We start from the raw sequence: 14207 nt of genomic DNA on the forward strand, positions 1-14207 counted from the left end.
AGGGCTCAAAACTATGTGGGACAAGAGCACAATTCAAAGACAGGTCTCTCTGCCCTGAGGTGGATGCTGAAGTTTTAATATATAAAACACTTGAGAGGTCTCATAACAAAACAATACACTACCCACCATCAGTGCAATCATCCAATAAAAACAGACTAAACAGAGTTAACACTAACTCGTGGTGCACAAGTTTTGTACAGCTGTCTTTAAAGAAATCGAAACAATCTGTAATATGACAATTGACAACTGAACAAACTTAGCCTTGCTAGGAATTATAGATGTGTCGAATGAACAACTATGTTATAAAAACGGTTAATGTTTCTCTTGGTGGCACCTTGCCCAGAAACTGCCAAACATTGGCGCACTGCTACAGGACTACCATAGGACTGTGCCCAAGGTTGGTCTGTTGCCCTGGCTGAAAAGTTAACCTGCAAAGCAAAAGCAGCCAGAGATTAAGCAAACCCTCCATATTTTTTTATCATAGAATGGTAGAGTTGGAAGGGATCTTGAGCATAGTCTAGTCCAGGGGTCTGCAACCCGCGGCTCCGAAGCTACATGTGGCTCTTTTACACCTTTGCCGCGGCTCCGGGGCGGATACTAGCGAGGGGAGGAGGCGCATTGTGCGCCCCGACACTCCCCACTGTGGCGGGCGCTGTACTGGCTGTGACGTTGCATGGGGGCAGTGCGTGCGTTAGTCACGCACCGTCCCGACGTCACCTTCCCACCCACCCGCCCACCCGCTACATTGTAAGGGGCATGTACGCTGGTCACTGCATTGAAAGGGGGCATGTACGCTGGTCACTGTTTTGAAGGGGAGTGAAGAACACACACCAAAAAAAAAAGGTAACTTGTTAATTTAACGTTTATTTCTATGAGGAGGAGTAATTCTGAGGGGTCAAACAAAGAAATAATAAAAAAGTGACAAATAAGTTATTTTTATAATGACGAGTTTTGCGGCGGCTCCCAGGTTTTTTTCCTTCGGAAACGGGTCCAAGTGGCTCTTTTTGTCTTCAAGGTTACAGACCCCTGGTCTAGTCCAGCACCCTACAATGTAGGAATATGCAGCTTTCCCATACAAGGATTGAACCTGCAGCCTTGGCGTTGTCAGCGCCATGCTCTAACCAACAGATTTATTTCATTTGTGTGCCATGAAGATCAATGGAGAAGGCCACCTCAAACTCATAGAAATTTGTGGAGAGATCTACTGTGTCTTTCTTTCACAGGTCTAAGGGTCATTCCATATCAAGTGATCCAACTTTTTTACCTCATGCCATCCAATTTTCTTAATATTTTGTATACTTGTTGAATGATCAAAACTAAGTTTAAATCTAAAATTTTAATTTTTCATCTCATCCTGTTTTTGAGTTATGAGGGTTTGAAATTTCAAGAAATAAAATGACAATTTTGGCCTTGCCGGACTACACAAAAATCTTTGAAGCTCAGCCCAGTATTGAGATATGTCAAAACTAAAAACACAAATCTCTTCAGAACTTCAAGGGCTTTAATATGATATGTCACAAGATGGACTTACTTAAAATTTAAAAAAATTAAGTTACACAATTAGTTCCTCTGAGTTCAATGGGGCTTACTCCCTGGAAAGTGGACACAGGGTTGTAGCCTACGGCTCACAATAAAATATCCATAGAAACACAGCACAGAAGCAAAATACAGTGAGCTAAGTTTGGGTGACATCCTATGCCAAACCATGGTTTAGTGTGAACTTAAGTGCACAAAGGTTTGTGGAAAGGTAGGAGATTACAGTTGGTGCACCCCTACTCTCATCCTTCTGCGGCTGTGCTGCTGAGAACTATGGTTTGCCTTAGTGTGTCATCCAAATCCAGGTTCATGGTTTGCCTCCTTCAGACAAATAATGAGCTATAAACCCAACAACAAACCTTATTTATGAGTTCATTCTATAAGACAAGCCACGAGTCCTGGTTCAGACAACACCCTAAGCCAAATCATGGCTTAGGTCACAGATGTGCAGGAAAAGCAGGATTGCAGGAGCAGCAAACTGGCCACGCTCTCCTCTCCAGGAGCCTGCATATTTGTAAAGTCATAGTTTGGCTTAGTGTTATGTGCAAACCAGCTCAGTCAAACAGTCCCCCCTCAAAGCCTCAAAGAAGCAGCTGAAAATCAACCACATATAGCAATTACAGGAGGAAGTTTCTTGTACTTACAGGGGGGCCTTGTAAACCTGGGAAACCTGGACTGCCAGGGTAGCCACGTTCTCCCTGTAGAGGACAGAACAAAGACTTGAATGCATCACCAAATACAGCAGGAAGGCTAAATGCATGCCGCTATAAAACGAAAGAGCAAAGGAGACAGGTGTGTTGCAACCCCTGCTATAACAGGGGTTATAGCAGATCTTTTTAAACATGAGGAAGGAACCCCCCCATATACTCAATATTCTCTTATTGCATCACTTTTATTTGATATATGTGAAAAAGACTGACGCTCCAAGGAAGGAGGAAAACTGCATAAGACCATGATAGACTGATGCACTTTCCATGCAGCTGGGACACCAATACTGATGTGGACACACACACATGTGTGGGCCCTATAACAAAATTTTGCAGTATATTTCCACTGGAATTTTTCTGTTCAGGGCACCTATCCAGCCTGGAAAAGCAGCTTTGGAGTCTTGGAGGGATTTATTTTATGCAAGCGCCCACAAAATTAACAACAACAACATTTTATTTATATTCCACCCATATGGCTGGGTTTCCCCAGCCACTGTGGGTTGCTCCCAGCAGAATAGTAAAAACATGATAAAACATCAAACATTAAAAACTTCCCTAAACAGGGCTGCCTTCAGATGTCGTCTAAAAGTCAGATAGTTGTTTATTTCCTTGACATCTGATGGGAGGGCGTTTCACAGGGCAGGCGCCACTACCAAAAAGGCCCTCTGCCTGCTTCCTTGTAACCTCATTTCTCATAGTGAGGGAACTAGCAGAAGACCCTTGGAGGAGGACCCCAGTGTCTGGGCTGAATGATGGGGGTGGAGACGCTCCTTCAGGTATACTGGGCCAAGGCCGTTTAGAGCTTTAAAGGTCATCACCAGCACTTTGAATTGTGCACTGGGAGCCAATGAACATCCTTTAGGACTATTGTTATATGGTCTCGGTAGCCACTCCCAGTCACCAGTCTAGCTGCCGCATTCTGGATTAGTTGTAGTTTCCTAGTCACCTTCAAAGGTAGCCTCATGTAGAGCAAACTGCAGTAATTCAAGGAGGAGATAACAGAGCATGTACCACTCTGGCAAGACAGTGCGCAAGTAGGTCTCAGCCTGCATACCAGATGGAGCTGGTAGACAGCTGCCCTGGATGCAGAATTGACCTGAGCCTCTAAGGACAGCTTTGTGTCCAAAATGACTCCCAGGTTGCGCACCTGGTCCTTCAGGGGCACAGTTACCCCATTCAAGACCAGGGAGTCCCCCAAACCCACCCACCCCCTGTTCCCCAAAACCAGTACTTCTGTCTTGTCAGGATTCAACCTCAATCTGTTGGCTGCCATCCATCCTCCAAACACCTCTGGACACTCACACAGGACCTTCACAGGTTCTGATTTGAAGGAGGGGTAGAGCTGGGTGTCATCCACATACAGTACTGGTGAACACCCAGCCCCAAATATCCTCTGTCTCACAACACACACAAATTATTTTAATTTTGCAGTTATATCTGCAATGCTGACAAAGGCACAGAAAATAAGTGTGCTCTCCTAATGCCTACTGCTCAGTATTGTAGCCTTCAATCATCACAGGAAAGCCCAGTTCCTTCAGGCACCTACTACCCCTAGACAGTACCACCCGGTCATTATAAAAACTTTTTAAGAACTGGTGCCAGCGTCTGATTTTTACCTCTTCCCTCCCTGCCCCTGTTTCCTTGTGTGTCGTGTTTTTGTTTTAGAATGTAAGCCTGTGGGCAGAGACTGCCTTGTTTGAACTGACTGCTTGTAAGCCATTCAAGGAACCTATTTGGCTGGATAGCAGGAGATACAAATGCTATAAATAAATAAAAATAAGATATCTGAATGGAAAACATATAGCTCAGGGGTAGCCAACATGATGTTCTCCAGATGTTATTAGACTTCAACTCCCATCAGCCCCAGCCAGCATGGCCAATGTTCAGGGGTGATGGGAGTGCAGCAGAGCTATGCATTTCCATCAGAACCAGTCCCACCTTTGTTCCATTGCATCCTGGGATACCTGGAGGTCCTGGAGCCCCATCCTGACCTGGTAGCCCCTGCAAAGTGGAAAGAAAAGAAGCACAATCACATTCAAGCAACACAGTGTGTACGCTCCAGAACAAAACAGTGGATTCTGCCATTGTTATTTCAGTATTGCTGTAAGCAAAGCTTACTTACAGGAAGTCCTGGTGTTCCCGGAAAGCCTGGTAGACCTGGAGGACCCTGAAGATGAGAAACAACCACACTAATGTTTAGATAAAAGGGATGAAGGAACTGTTAGTTTCAAAAAGAGTTATCAGCCACAACTGGAAGTGTGCAAGGCACAAGCATTGCTAGTTTGGTGTGTTGAGGTGGGGAGCCACTCCCAACAGTCTGAGCCAGCATGGCCCATGGTGTGTGATGATGGGAATTGTAGTCCGGCAACATCCAGAGAGCACCAGGTTCCCCACCCCTAGAGCCTCTTCAACAGGGAACAAGGAGCACCCTCTACTTACCTGGTGCTCTGGGTAGCTTCATGGGCTGGGGAAGGGCTGCAGCGGAGTGGCAGAGCATCTACTTTGCATACAAAAGGTCCACAGTTATCCCTGGCATCTCCAGGTAGGGCTGGGGAAGACTCTGCCTGAAACCCTGGAGAGCCACCGCCAATCAGTGTAGACCAGGGTTTCTCAAACTTGGGTCTCCAGCTGCTTTCGGACTACAGTTTCCATCATCCCTGACCACGGGTTCCGCTAGCTAGGGAGGATGGGAGTTGTGATCAACAGCTGAGGACCCAAGTGTGGGAACCCTGGAGTAGACAATACTGCCTTCGTGTGAGAAGAAGAAGGAAGAAAGGTCCAAACACTGTGCTTCTATCTAACAGTGTTTATTTACAAGCAAATATAGCAATAATTCCATCAGAGCTGGAACACATCCTTGCTCTTTCTCTCGCTCTCGGAGCAGAAGTGAAACTAACTTCACAAAGGAATTGCGTAACTTCCCGTAGAAGCCCCTCCCAGGTACAGGACACTCAGAAGGTTAACCCATTAACCACCATACTCCACAATACAGTGGTACCTCAGGTTAAGAACTTAATTCGTTCCAGAGGGCTGTTCTTAATCTGATACCGTTCTTAACCTGAGGTACCACTTTAGCTAATGGGGCCTCCCGCTGCCACTGCACGATTTCTGTTCTCATCCTGAAGCAAAGTTCTTAACCTGAAGCACTATTTCTGGGTTAGCGGAGTCTGTAACCTGAAGTGTCTGTAACCCGAGGTACCACTGTACTGAGTTAACTGAACGCAATGGTCTGACCTTTTACAAGGCAGCATTCTATGTTCCAAAGGGATGAATTGCACTGACAGCATGTAGGCCCATTCATGGAGTGGCTCCACTAAATGAATTGTACCCAAGGCCCTATGTGGAGCTAGCAATGGTGTTGAAGAGAATTCTTGCTGCCTGGTGCATGTACCCATAAGAAACATGCCAGGGGCACACATGTGTATTATGGAAATGCAGGGTGGGGTAGGGAAATGTACCTGTAATATAAAAAGTTTGCAAAGAACTCCCAAGGCACTGGTGAGCCTCTGCCAGTCACCTGCTCTTAGCAAAATTCAGAGACACACATTACAACAGGTGTGGGTAAGCTTTTACCCTCCAGATGTTGCTGGACTCCAAGTCCCATCAGCCCCAGTCAGCACAGCCAATGAACAGGGATTGGGGGGGGCATCTAGCATGCCAAAGGTTCCTCATCTCTACATTATTGCTTTGGCTGTTGTGTTTTGCTTAAAGTGTGGCACATATTTCCTCAAAAATACACCACTTACTTTCAGTGGTGTTTGGTACCCACTGGGCTTGGTGGGGCAGAAGGCAGAGAGACCAAAGGTGGGTGGAGCCCAAGCCAATGACTTTCAAAGCAGCCAATGGCAGACTAATTTCTGTTTTGTTCCCATCCTTCTCCCATCCTGCTGAGTTCTTAAAGGATCAACACTTAGGAGGAGGAAGCTGACAGCCACTTACACTGGCAGGCAGTAAGAAGGCTCTTAGGTGGGGGTGGACTGTGGTCAGTGGGGCAGCACCCCATTTGCCTCCACTGCTTATTTTGCTCTCGTCCTGTTGCCGCTCTCCACCCCCCAGTAACTGCATTTCAGAAAATTAAAACATCACTTACTCTAATTCCTTTGGGTCCAGGTGGCCCTGGGAATCCATCATCCCCCTGGAAAAAGAAAAACATGGGGCAGGGAAAAGAAGAGGAGGAGAAAAGTGAGCAATGAGTTAACATGAATTCAAAGACAGACACTGAAATCCACTTTTTCATTTAGCCTTAATTACAAAGACAACGCTTGTGCTTTTTGCATTATTTCAGGCAGCTTGGCTGCATAACAGGAAATTTCAATTCCATGCCCCACCCCCAAATCACACAGAAGTTTTTCTAGGTTCATTATGAAAATCCTAGATCAGGCGTGGGGAACCTTTGGCCCTCCAGATGTTGCTGAACAACAGCCCCCCTCATTCCTGGCCATTGGCCATGCTTGCTTGTACTTCAGCAACATCAGTGGAGAGCCAAAAGTTCCTCACCCCATTCCAGAGAAACGAAGGTGCTCTTAAGTCTCAGGTCAGCATACTTACTTGCAAGAAAATCCTACTGAAACCAAAGGATCTTACTCTGTGAGACGATTAATTTCAGAGTCTAAAACTAGACCAGCTGGCTGGTCCAATAACTCAACTTCTTCTTACCTTACCTTTGTGTTTCTTGGCCAACACAGAAACAGTTCCACGTGTACGAGAGATGTTAAAAGGAACACCTGCTCTGATGCAGTGAACACTATCTAAATGTCTGGACTACTGAAGCCATATTAGATATTTTATAGATCATGGCAACATGAGGCATTCATCATCATTCTGTTGAGCTACTCACTTTTTCGCCTCGTGACCCAGCTGGCCCTTCTGGTCCAGGAAACCCAGGTAAGCCTGGTTGTCCTTCTAAACCTGGGAAGCCTCTCTCACCCTGCAAAATAATAATAATAATAATAAAATGAACGGAATTAAGAATTCTCACTATATAGTATGTAGAATCATTGTTTTCTCTTGGTATTTCCCGTCAAAAAACTCTTCTCATTTGCTAAAAGAAATGTCATTTGTTTAACCATGCTGAATTCCTGTGTGCTGAATCTGGATCAGGAATTCCAGCAAACATCAAAATGGGATCCATTTGGTTCATTTGGCTCAGTTTTAGTTGCCTCACCTCCCCCCACCTCCCCAAAAAGTATTATAGGAAAAGGCTCAGAAAAAGGAAATCAAGATGATAGAGCAACTGCCCAATCAGCAAAGGTTACAGTATTTGTGGCTTTTCAGTTTACAAAAAAAAAAAAAGTGACTAATGGGGGACAGGATCAATGTATACAAAATTTAAACACAGTGTGGAGAAAGCTAAGTTTTTCTCCTTTTCTCATAACACTAGAATTCATGGGCATCCAATGATGCTGAATATTGGAAGATTCAGGACAGACAGATATAGTGATGACTACCAACTTGAATGGCTTTTGAAGAGAATTATACAAACTCACTGAGTGTAAGACTATCAATGGCTACAACTTTTTCTTCCCCAAGTTGTTCTTGTTTTTTTTTTGTTTTGTTTTAAAAAAACCAATTTCCCTTCCACTGATGCCATGTTGGCTTAGGTTGAGGCCCAACCCATGTGTGTCTTAGGTGAATGAGGGAACTTTGGATCTCGTATATTCAAAGACCACCACCAACAGGAATGTCTTGTTTCAGCCCCTAACAGCAGTACAGCCTTTTGCAGGTGGGCCTCTAGCTTGGACATGCTGCCCCACCAGCAGCTCTCTTCTCTGCCAGTGGAACGGTCCTTCTGCCCCATCCCAGTCTCCTCAGACAGCTGGTTGTGTCAACCAGCATGTGTCAACCAGAAGATGATGGGAAGCCCTCAAGCAAGCCTGCTGGAAGCTCCGGGCAAATGTAAGTCTTTTAGAGGACAGACTGCCAACATGACACCCTCCAGAGATCAGGGACTTTAACTCTCATCAGACCCAGCGAGGAAGGTCAATGGTCATGGGGCATGGGAGCTGTTGTCCACAACACTGGGAGGGCACTATATTAACATAGCCTCCAACATTTCTCCGATGAAAATAGGGATGTCGTATTTAATAATAATATTCTTACTACATATACCCCACCCATCTGACTGGGTTGCCCCAGCCACTCTAGGCAGCTTCCAAAATATTAAAAACATAATAAACATTTAAAAACCTTCCTTATAGTGAGCTGCCTTCAGATGGCTCAGGGGTTGGATAACTCCATACCCTCCAATATTTCTCTAATGAAAATTGGGATGTCCTAAGGCAAAGCGGGACATTCCAGGATCAAATCAGAAACCAGGATGGCTTCTGTAAATCTGGGACTGTCCCTGGAAAATACTAACTATCTGCAGTAACTATCCCTGCTTTAGAGGGCCTGATGAAGACACATGGGGAATGTGCTCCAAGATCTTCTATGGTTTTTGTTCTTAGTGATCCACTTCTGAAAGCTGGGTCAGCCTTGGCACAGTGAACTAATTCTTTACATCATGGCGAAAAGGTCAACCAAATCTTGCATCCAATATATGAATTTCCCCTATAGTGAGCTGCTAATTAGTACAGGAAATAGGAAATACCTGGAAGGGATTATCTTGCACAGCTCCCTGAGCCTGCTATTTCTACTTTAATCCATTTGCCAGGTTTGATCTTAACATGGCCCAAATACCTTGAATCCAGGAAAGTCCTCAAGCATTCCATTCACTTTTGTATGGATTGTTTGTTTGTCCTAAGAACTAAATAGGTAGCTTTGGCATGCATTCTACTATCACACCCTGTACCTAGCACGCAGGTAGTGAGGTGGTGGCAAGGTGAACAGGGGGTAAAAGGCAAAGACAGGCCCAGCCACTAGGAAACAGTTTGCAGAGTCCTTAAGTGCTCAGGAGAGTAAGCCAGCCTGACTTGGGAGCTTTTCTAAGCCTCAGGAAATAGCATGCAGCCTGTTTGAAATAATCACCACTAAGATGATTCCTAATTGGTTGCACTATAGTTCTCTTCTTTTCCTTGAACATACAGTACAATCACATCTTACTCAGTTCCAGAGGCAGTACATCTCTAAATAGCACTTGCTCAGGGGCAAACACTGCTAAGGCCCTGCAGTATTAAGAGACAGAACTAGTTACATAATTCCTTTCAGTTGTTAACTGCAGTGGTTGTACTGTGGTTTGCTTGTTTTTTAACTAAGGCTGGTTATAGGATGGAGATGAGGAAGCAGTGACCCTTCAGATGTTTTTGGATGACAACTCCCATCATCCCTGACTATTGGCTATTCTGGCTGGGGCTGATATGAAATGGTTCCCTAACACTGCTACGGGAAAATAAATATTTTGTGGAAGCACTTTTTAAACTTCCTGGTAGGAGGAAAGAATTTCGAAATGTGAGATTGCTATCTCTGAATTCCACCTATTTCACGCTCTTAAAATGCCCGTTTCCCTTTGGTGGACGCAGCAAGGGCAACCCTGCCTTCTGAGACCAACATACAGTGTAATTTTTCCTCGTAAGAAGGCAAGTGCAGATCAGCCCTGATATGCATGGAATCTGCCTTGAGAAATGTGTATGTTGGGAAACAGTGGAAAGGGTTGAATCATGGCAAAGACCTTTAATGTTCACATAGCGCAGGTGGGACTGTTCAGTAGCACACGGAACTGCAGCCTCTTGTCAGGCAGATGTTTTCCAGCATCGGAGCCCGTGCAATTTGCGCAGGGATTAGGGAAGCAAAAGGTGTGCATGTGGCGTTATTTGTTTTAGATACTCAACAAAGAGTGTGTGCTTCTGAATTGTTCTCATGGATTAGCTATGTTAAGCATCTGGAACAAGAGAGATGGATGACAGTTCATGCCCCGAAGAAGAACCCGCCAAGAACTTGTCCTACAGGAGGAAACTGATTAGCACAAATGGAAGCCATCAGAGTGAAATACCTTGTCCTGCATCACTGTCACAGTCACCCATTGATATAGGCCACAATCACACCATACATCTAAAGCACTGTTATACCACTTTGACAGTCACAATTCCCCCTAAAGAATTCTGGGAGCTGCAGTTTGTGAAGAGTGCTAAGGGTTCTTAGGAGACCCTCTATTTCCCTCACGGAGCTACAGTTCTCAGAATGGTATAACCATCAATCTCTCTTCCCAGGGAACTCTTGCCCCCCTGTTGAATAGCTGGTCTGATGTTCCTTATGCTGCAGCTAGCATGGCTGCCTATCATGGCCATGAGAACTGCAGAGCTTGACTACATTCTCATTTTTATCTATACAGAAGGATATGTTGATTTTGGCTGGAAGGAAGGAAGGTTGGTTTTAAAAAACGAAAGCCAAGACAGCATGGGCCAAAGCTTCCCCATGACTACTTCATAAACAGTTCTATCAATTTTCATCAAACCATGTCAATGTGGAATCCTGATGAAAACCCAACTTGGATGGTCTTAAGAAAGGGAGGTGGAAGACTAGACCTATTCATGTATGATAAGGCTATCTGTTCCTACTAGCTGTGTTGGGAATGCTAGAGGCAGGGAGCCCCCTGAATTGGTGGGACTCCCAAATGTGGTGGTCTGCTATTGCACTCAGGTCCTGCTTGCAGGCTCCCCATTAGGACATCTGGCTGGACGCTGTGAGAACAGGATGCTGGACAAGATGGCCTGATTCAGCCACTGGCCTGATCCGGCTACAGTACTCCTCTCTGAAGTTGCAGTTGGGTGCATCTGCTACCAGCATCCATGCCTAGCTTGACCCTTTGCCTCCTGCAAAAAGCCCTCCTTGTTTGTTCAAACCACACAGCATTTATCTTTCTTTCTTTTTCTTTCTTTTATAAAAAAGGCCCTCTGTCATTATGACAGAAGTTCATAATGGTACTTTTTAAGTATGTGTGTGTGCACGCGCACACGCACACAAACAAAAACAAAGTGAAGTTTTAGCAGCACAACCTCATTTAACCTTGTATTATTGCCAAGAAGACTAAGCCTTAGGCTTAGCACACACATATGCTATGAACCTTTGGCAAGCACATTTGCCAAAATATGATCTCATTCAATTGAGCCACCTGGATAGATAGGCGTGGCCCCTGGGGTAGCTTCTGTGAGGCACCCCGAACAACTCACTGGGGGAAATGTTTACTGCACCAACGCAGCTTGGCATTGAAAGCGTAACTCAGTGGCAAGTTTGAGAACCAAAAGAAACTGAATTGTGCTTTTCAAGTCCATTGGAAATTTACATTCACAAGCACAGCCACTTATTTTATCCAGGGCGGGTTACAACAATTAAAACACAATATTGAAAAACAGTTTAAAGCAAGTTAAAATTATAGAAATAGGGTGCCTTGGAGGGTGTTAAAGTGATGTTTAAGTGAAGCAGAAACCAAAAACCAGCTTAAATCATATTCAGGAGAGCAGTGGGGAACTGTGACTCTCCATATGCTAACAGACATCAATGCACGCTCTGCTAGCCACATCTGGAAAGCTACAGGTTCCCCCATCCCTCAAAAAGAAGAATCAATCCAACAGAGGACTGCCCTCTGCAGAGTGTAACACATGGCCACCCTAGTGACAAAACAGGACAGGGCTTTATTTATGGTGGCACCAAAACAGTAAAGGTAAAGGTAAAGGTCCAGTCGTGATCGACTGGGGTTGCGGCGCTCATCTCGCTTTATTGGCCGAGGGAGCCGGTGTACAGCTTCCAGTTCATGTAGCCAGCATGACTAAGCCTTTTCTGGCGAACCAGAGCAGTGCACGGAAATGCCGTTTACCTTCCCGCCAGAGCGGTACCTATTTATCTACTTGCACTTTGATGTGCTTTCAAATTGCTAGGTTGGCAGGAGCAGGGACTGAGCAACGGGAGCTCACCCCGTCACGGGGATTCGAACTGCCAACCTTCTGATCAGCAAGTCCTAGGCTCTGTGGTTTAACCCACAGCACCACCCACATCCCTTACCAAAACAGTAGAACTCCAAATGTATAGAAGTCCCTCCATAGAGACGTTCGCCTCACTTCTTCCATATTGACTCAAGGCATCAGGCCAAGGAGGAAGGACCAGAGCTCTGTAGTAGAGCATCTGTTTTTGCATGCAGAAGGTCTCAGGTTCAATCCCTGGTATCTCTAGGGAATAACTCCTGCCTGAAATCCTGGACAACAGCTGCCAGTCCGTGTAGACAATACTGAGCTAGATGGACCTATGTCCTTAATCAGTCAGCTTCCTATGTTCCTAAAGGTGATCTGGAAAGTTTTGGGGTTTCCCCAATTAGCTCCTTTCTTGTTTCTACTTCTCTTATTGGTGTTGCTACTATTTAGTATTTAAGAGAGTTTAAAAAATAGCTTGGAATCTAATGGGCACAGGAGAAGAGTTTGTTAATACCAGTTGTAAAATGCCATGTTGTTTTCTTACAGTTCTTCCTCAGGGGACTAGTCCAGCATCCTGTTCTCGCAGCAGCCAACTAGGTGCAGGACCTGCGCACAAGAACACTCTTCTGCCCTCCTGCAGCTTCCAGCTCCTGCTATTCAGAAGCACTGCTGATCCAGCCATGGAGGCAGAACAGAGCCATCAATGGCTAGGAGCCATCTGTAGCTCTCTCCTCCATGAGCAGTTTCCTAAAAATGCTTAGGGACTGATATATAATTGGCATTAATAAACATGTTTCCTGAAGTAGTTGGACTTTGGGCATGCTCCTTTGGGCATGCTCAGATTTTAAAAGTGTACCCTGTTAGAATTGGGGGAGAGTCTGTTCTGTTGTGTTCTCTGTGGAACATTCTCCTCTCTGAACTGAAGCAGGCACCAAACCAGCTGTCAATTAGGGTCCTTTTGAACAATTGAATAAAAACAACTCATTTTTTTATTCCCAGGCCTTATCTGACTTTTAGTACCAGTTGGTTTAAATTTGCCTTAGGTTGGATATTTTCCTGTTTTGTACATAATGTTTTGTTTCTGCATTTGATCATTTAGTGTGGCAGCACCCAAACTTTGGAACTCCCTGCTTGTTGAGATCAAGCAGGCGCCTTCACTGTACTATTTTTGGCACCTGCCCCAAACATTCCTGTTTAGACAAGCCTATGCAGATGTATAGAAAGTTGAGGTGATTTAATCTGTTTTATTATTTGAACTTTGGTATGTTTTCAAGTAGGGTTGTCCATTTTTTCTCAGTTTTACTATTTTTTCCCCTTTTGTAAAGTGCTTTGATTGTTTTTTTTTACAATCAAGTGGTGTAATTCTTTTTCATGATAATAAATAAATGGGTTTATTCCTGCATTTTTATTAACTCTGCATACAACCTTGAGATTTTATAAACATTTTTTTTTTGAAAAAGGAGTAGCCTCCCATCTAGACTACTGCAACACACTTTATGTAGTGCTGCCCTTGAATATGGCCCAGAAACTGCATCTAGTGAAAAATGCCACAACCAGGTTCTTGGCTTGAGCAGTAAGAAGAGCCAGTTACAGTGATCTTGAAATTTATGTACTCAATTCAAGGTATCAGTACCAGTACTCAAGGCTCCATTTATAGTAGGACCCAAGTACTGAAAGGAATGCTTTCTTTTGTAAGGTATGCAATAATTAATGGATTATATGTATTATAAAGTATCCTATAAATATATTCCATGTGCTTTTAGGTATAATTCATAGAATGTTTAACAATCTGCCTTTGAGACTTAGCCAACTGGCAGGTTAAAGGTAAAGGTACCCCTGCCCGTACGGGCCAGTCTTGCCAGACTCTAGGGTTGTAAGCTCATCTCACTCTATAGGCCGGGAGCCAGCGCTGTCCGCAGACACTTCCGGGTCACGTGGCCAGCGGGGCAAGCTGCATCTGGAGAGCCAGCGCAGCACACGGAACGCCGTTAACTGGCAGGTTACAAATATTTAAATTCTTACTAACATTGAAATCTGAACACATTTATTAGAAACTCTCTATAAACAAATGGTTATATTTTTTTTGTTAGAGAAAACAGAGCAGAATATAAATTGTTTTCATTGC

At 44.5% G+C, this 14207-nt stretch overlaps 1 protein-coding gene across 1 annotated transcript in view; it reads right to left on the minus strand.

The window, feature by feature from the left end:
• Positions 1–14207, minus strand: part of COL4A5 (collagen type IV alpha 5 chain) — a 132374-nt gene that overhangs the window by 69750 nt on the left and 48417 nt on the right. Inside the window, exons 3-7 of the mRNA XM_083423348.1 lie at positions 7081–7170; positions 6334–6378; positions 4366–4410; positions 4182–4244; positions 2181–2234 (exon numbers count right to left, since the gene is read on the minus strand). Coding sequence (XP_083279474.1) covers positions 2181–2234; positions 4182–4244; positions 4366–4410; positions 6334–6378; positions 7081–7170 — 297 coding nt within the window. The remainder of the gene's footprint in view (positions 1–2180; positions 2235–4181; positions 4245–4365; positions 4411–6333; positions 6379–7080; positions 7171–14207) is intronic.

This window comes from Podarcis tiliguerta, assembly GCF_965153285.1.
Source record: "Podarcis tiliguerta genome assembly, chromosome: Z".
Taxonomy (NCBI): domain Eukaryota; kingdom Metazoa; phylum Chordata; class Lepidosauria; order Squamata; family Lacertidae; genus Podarcis; species Podarcis tiliguerta.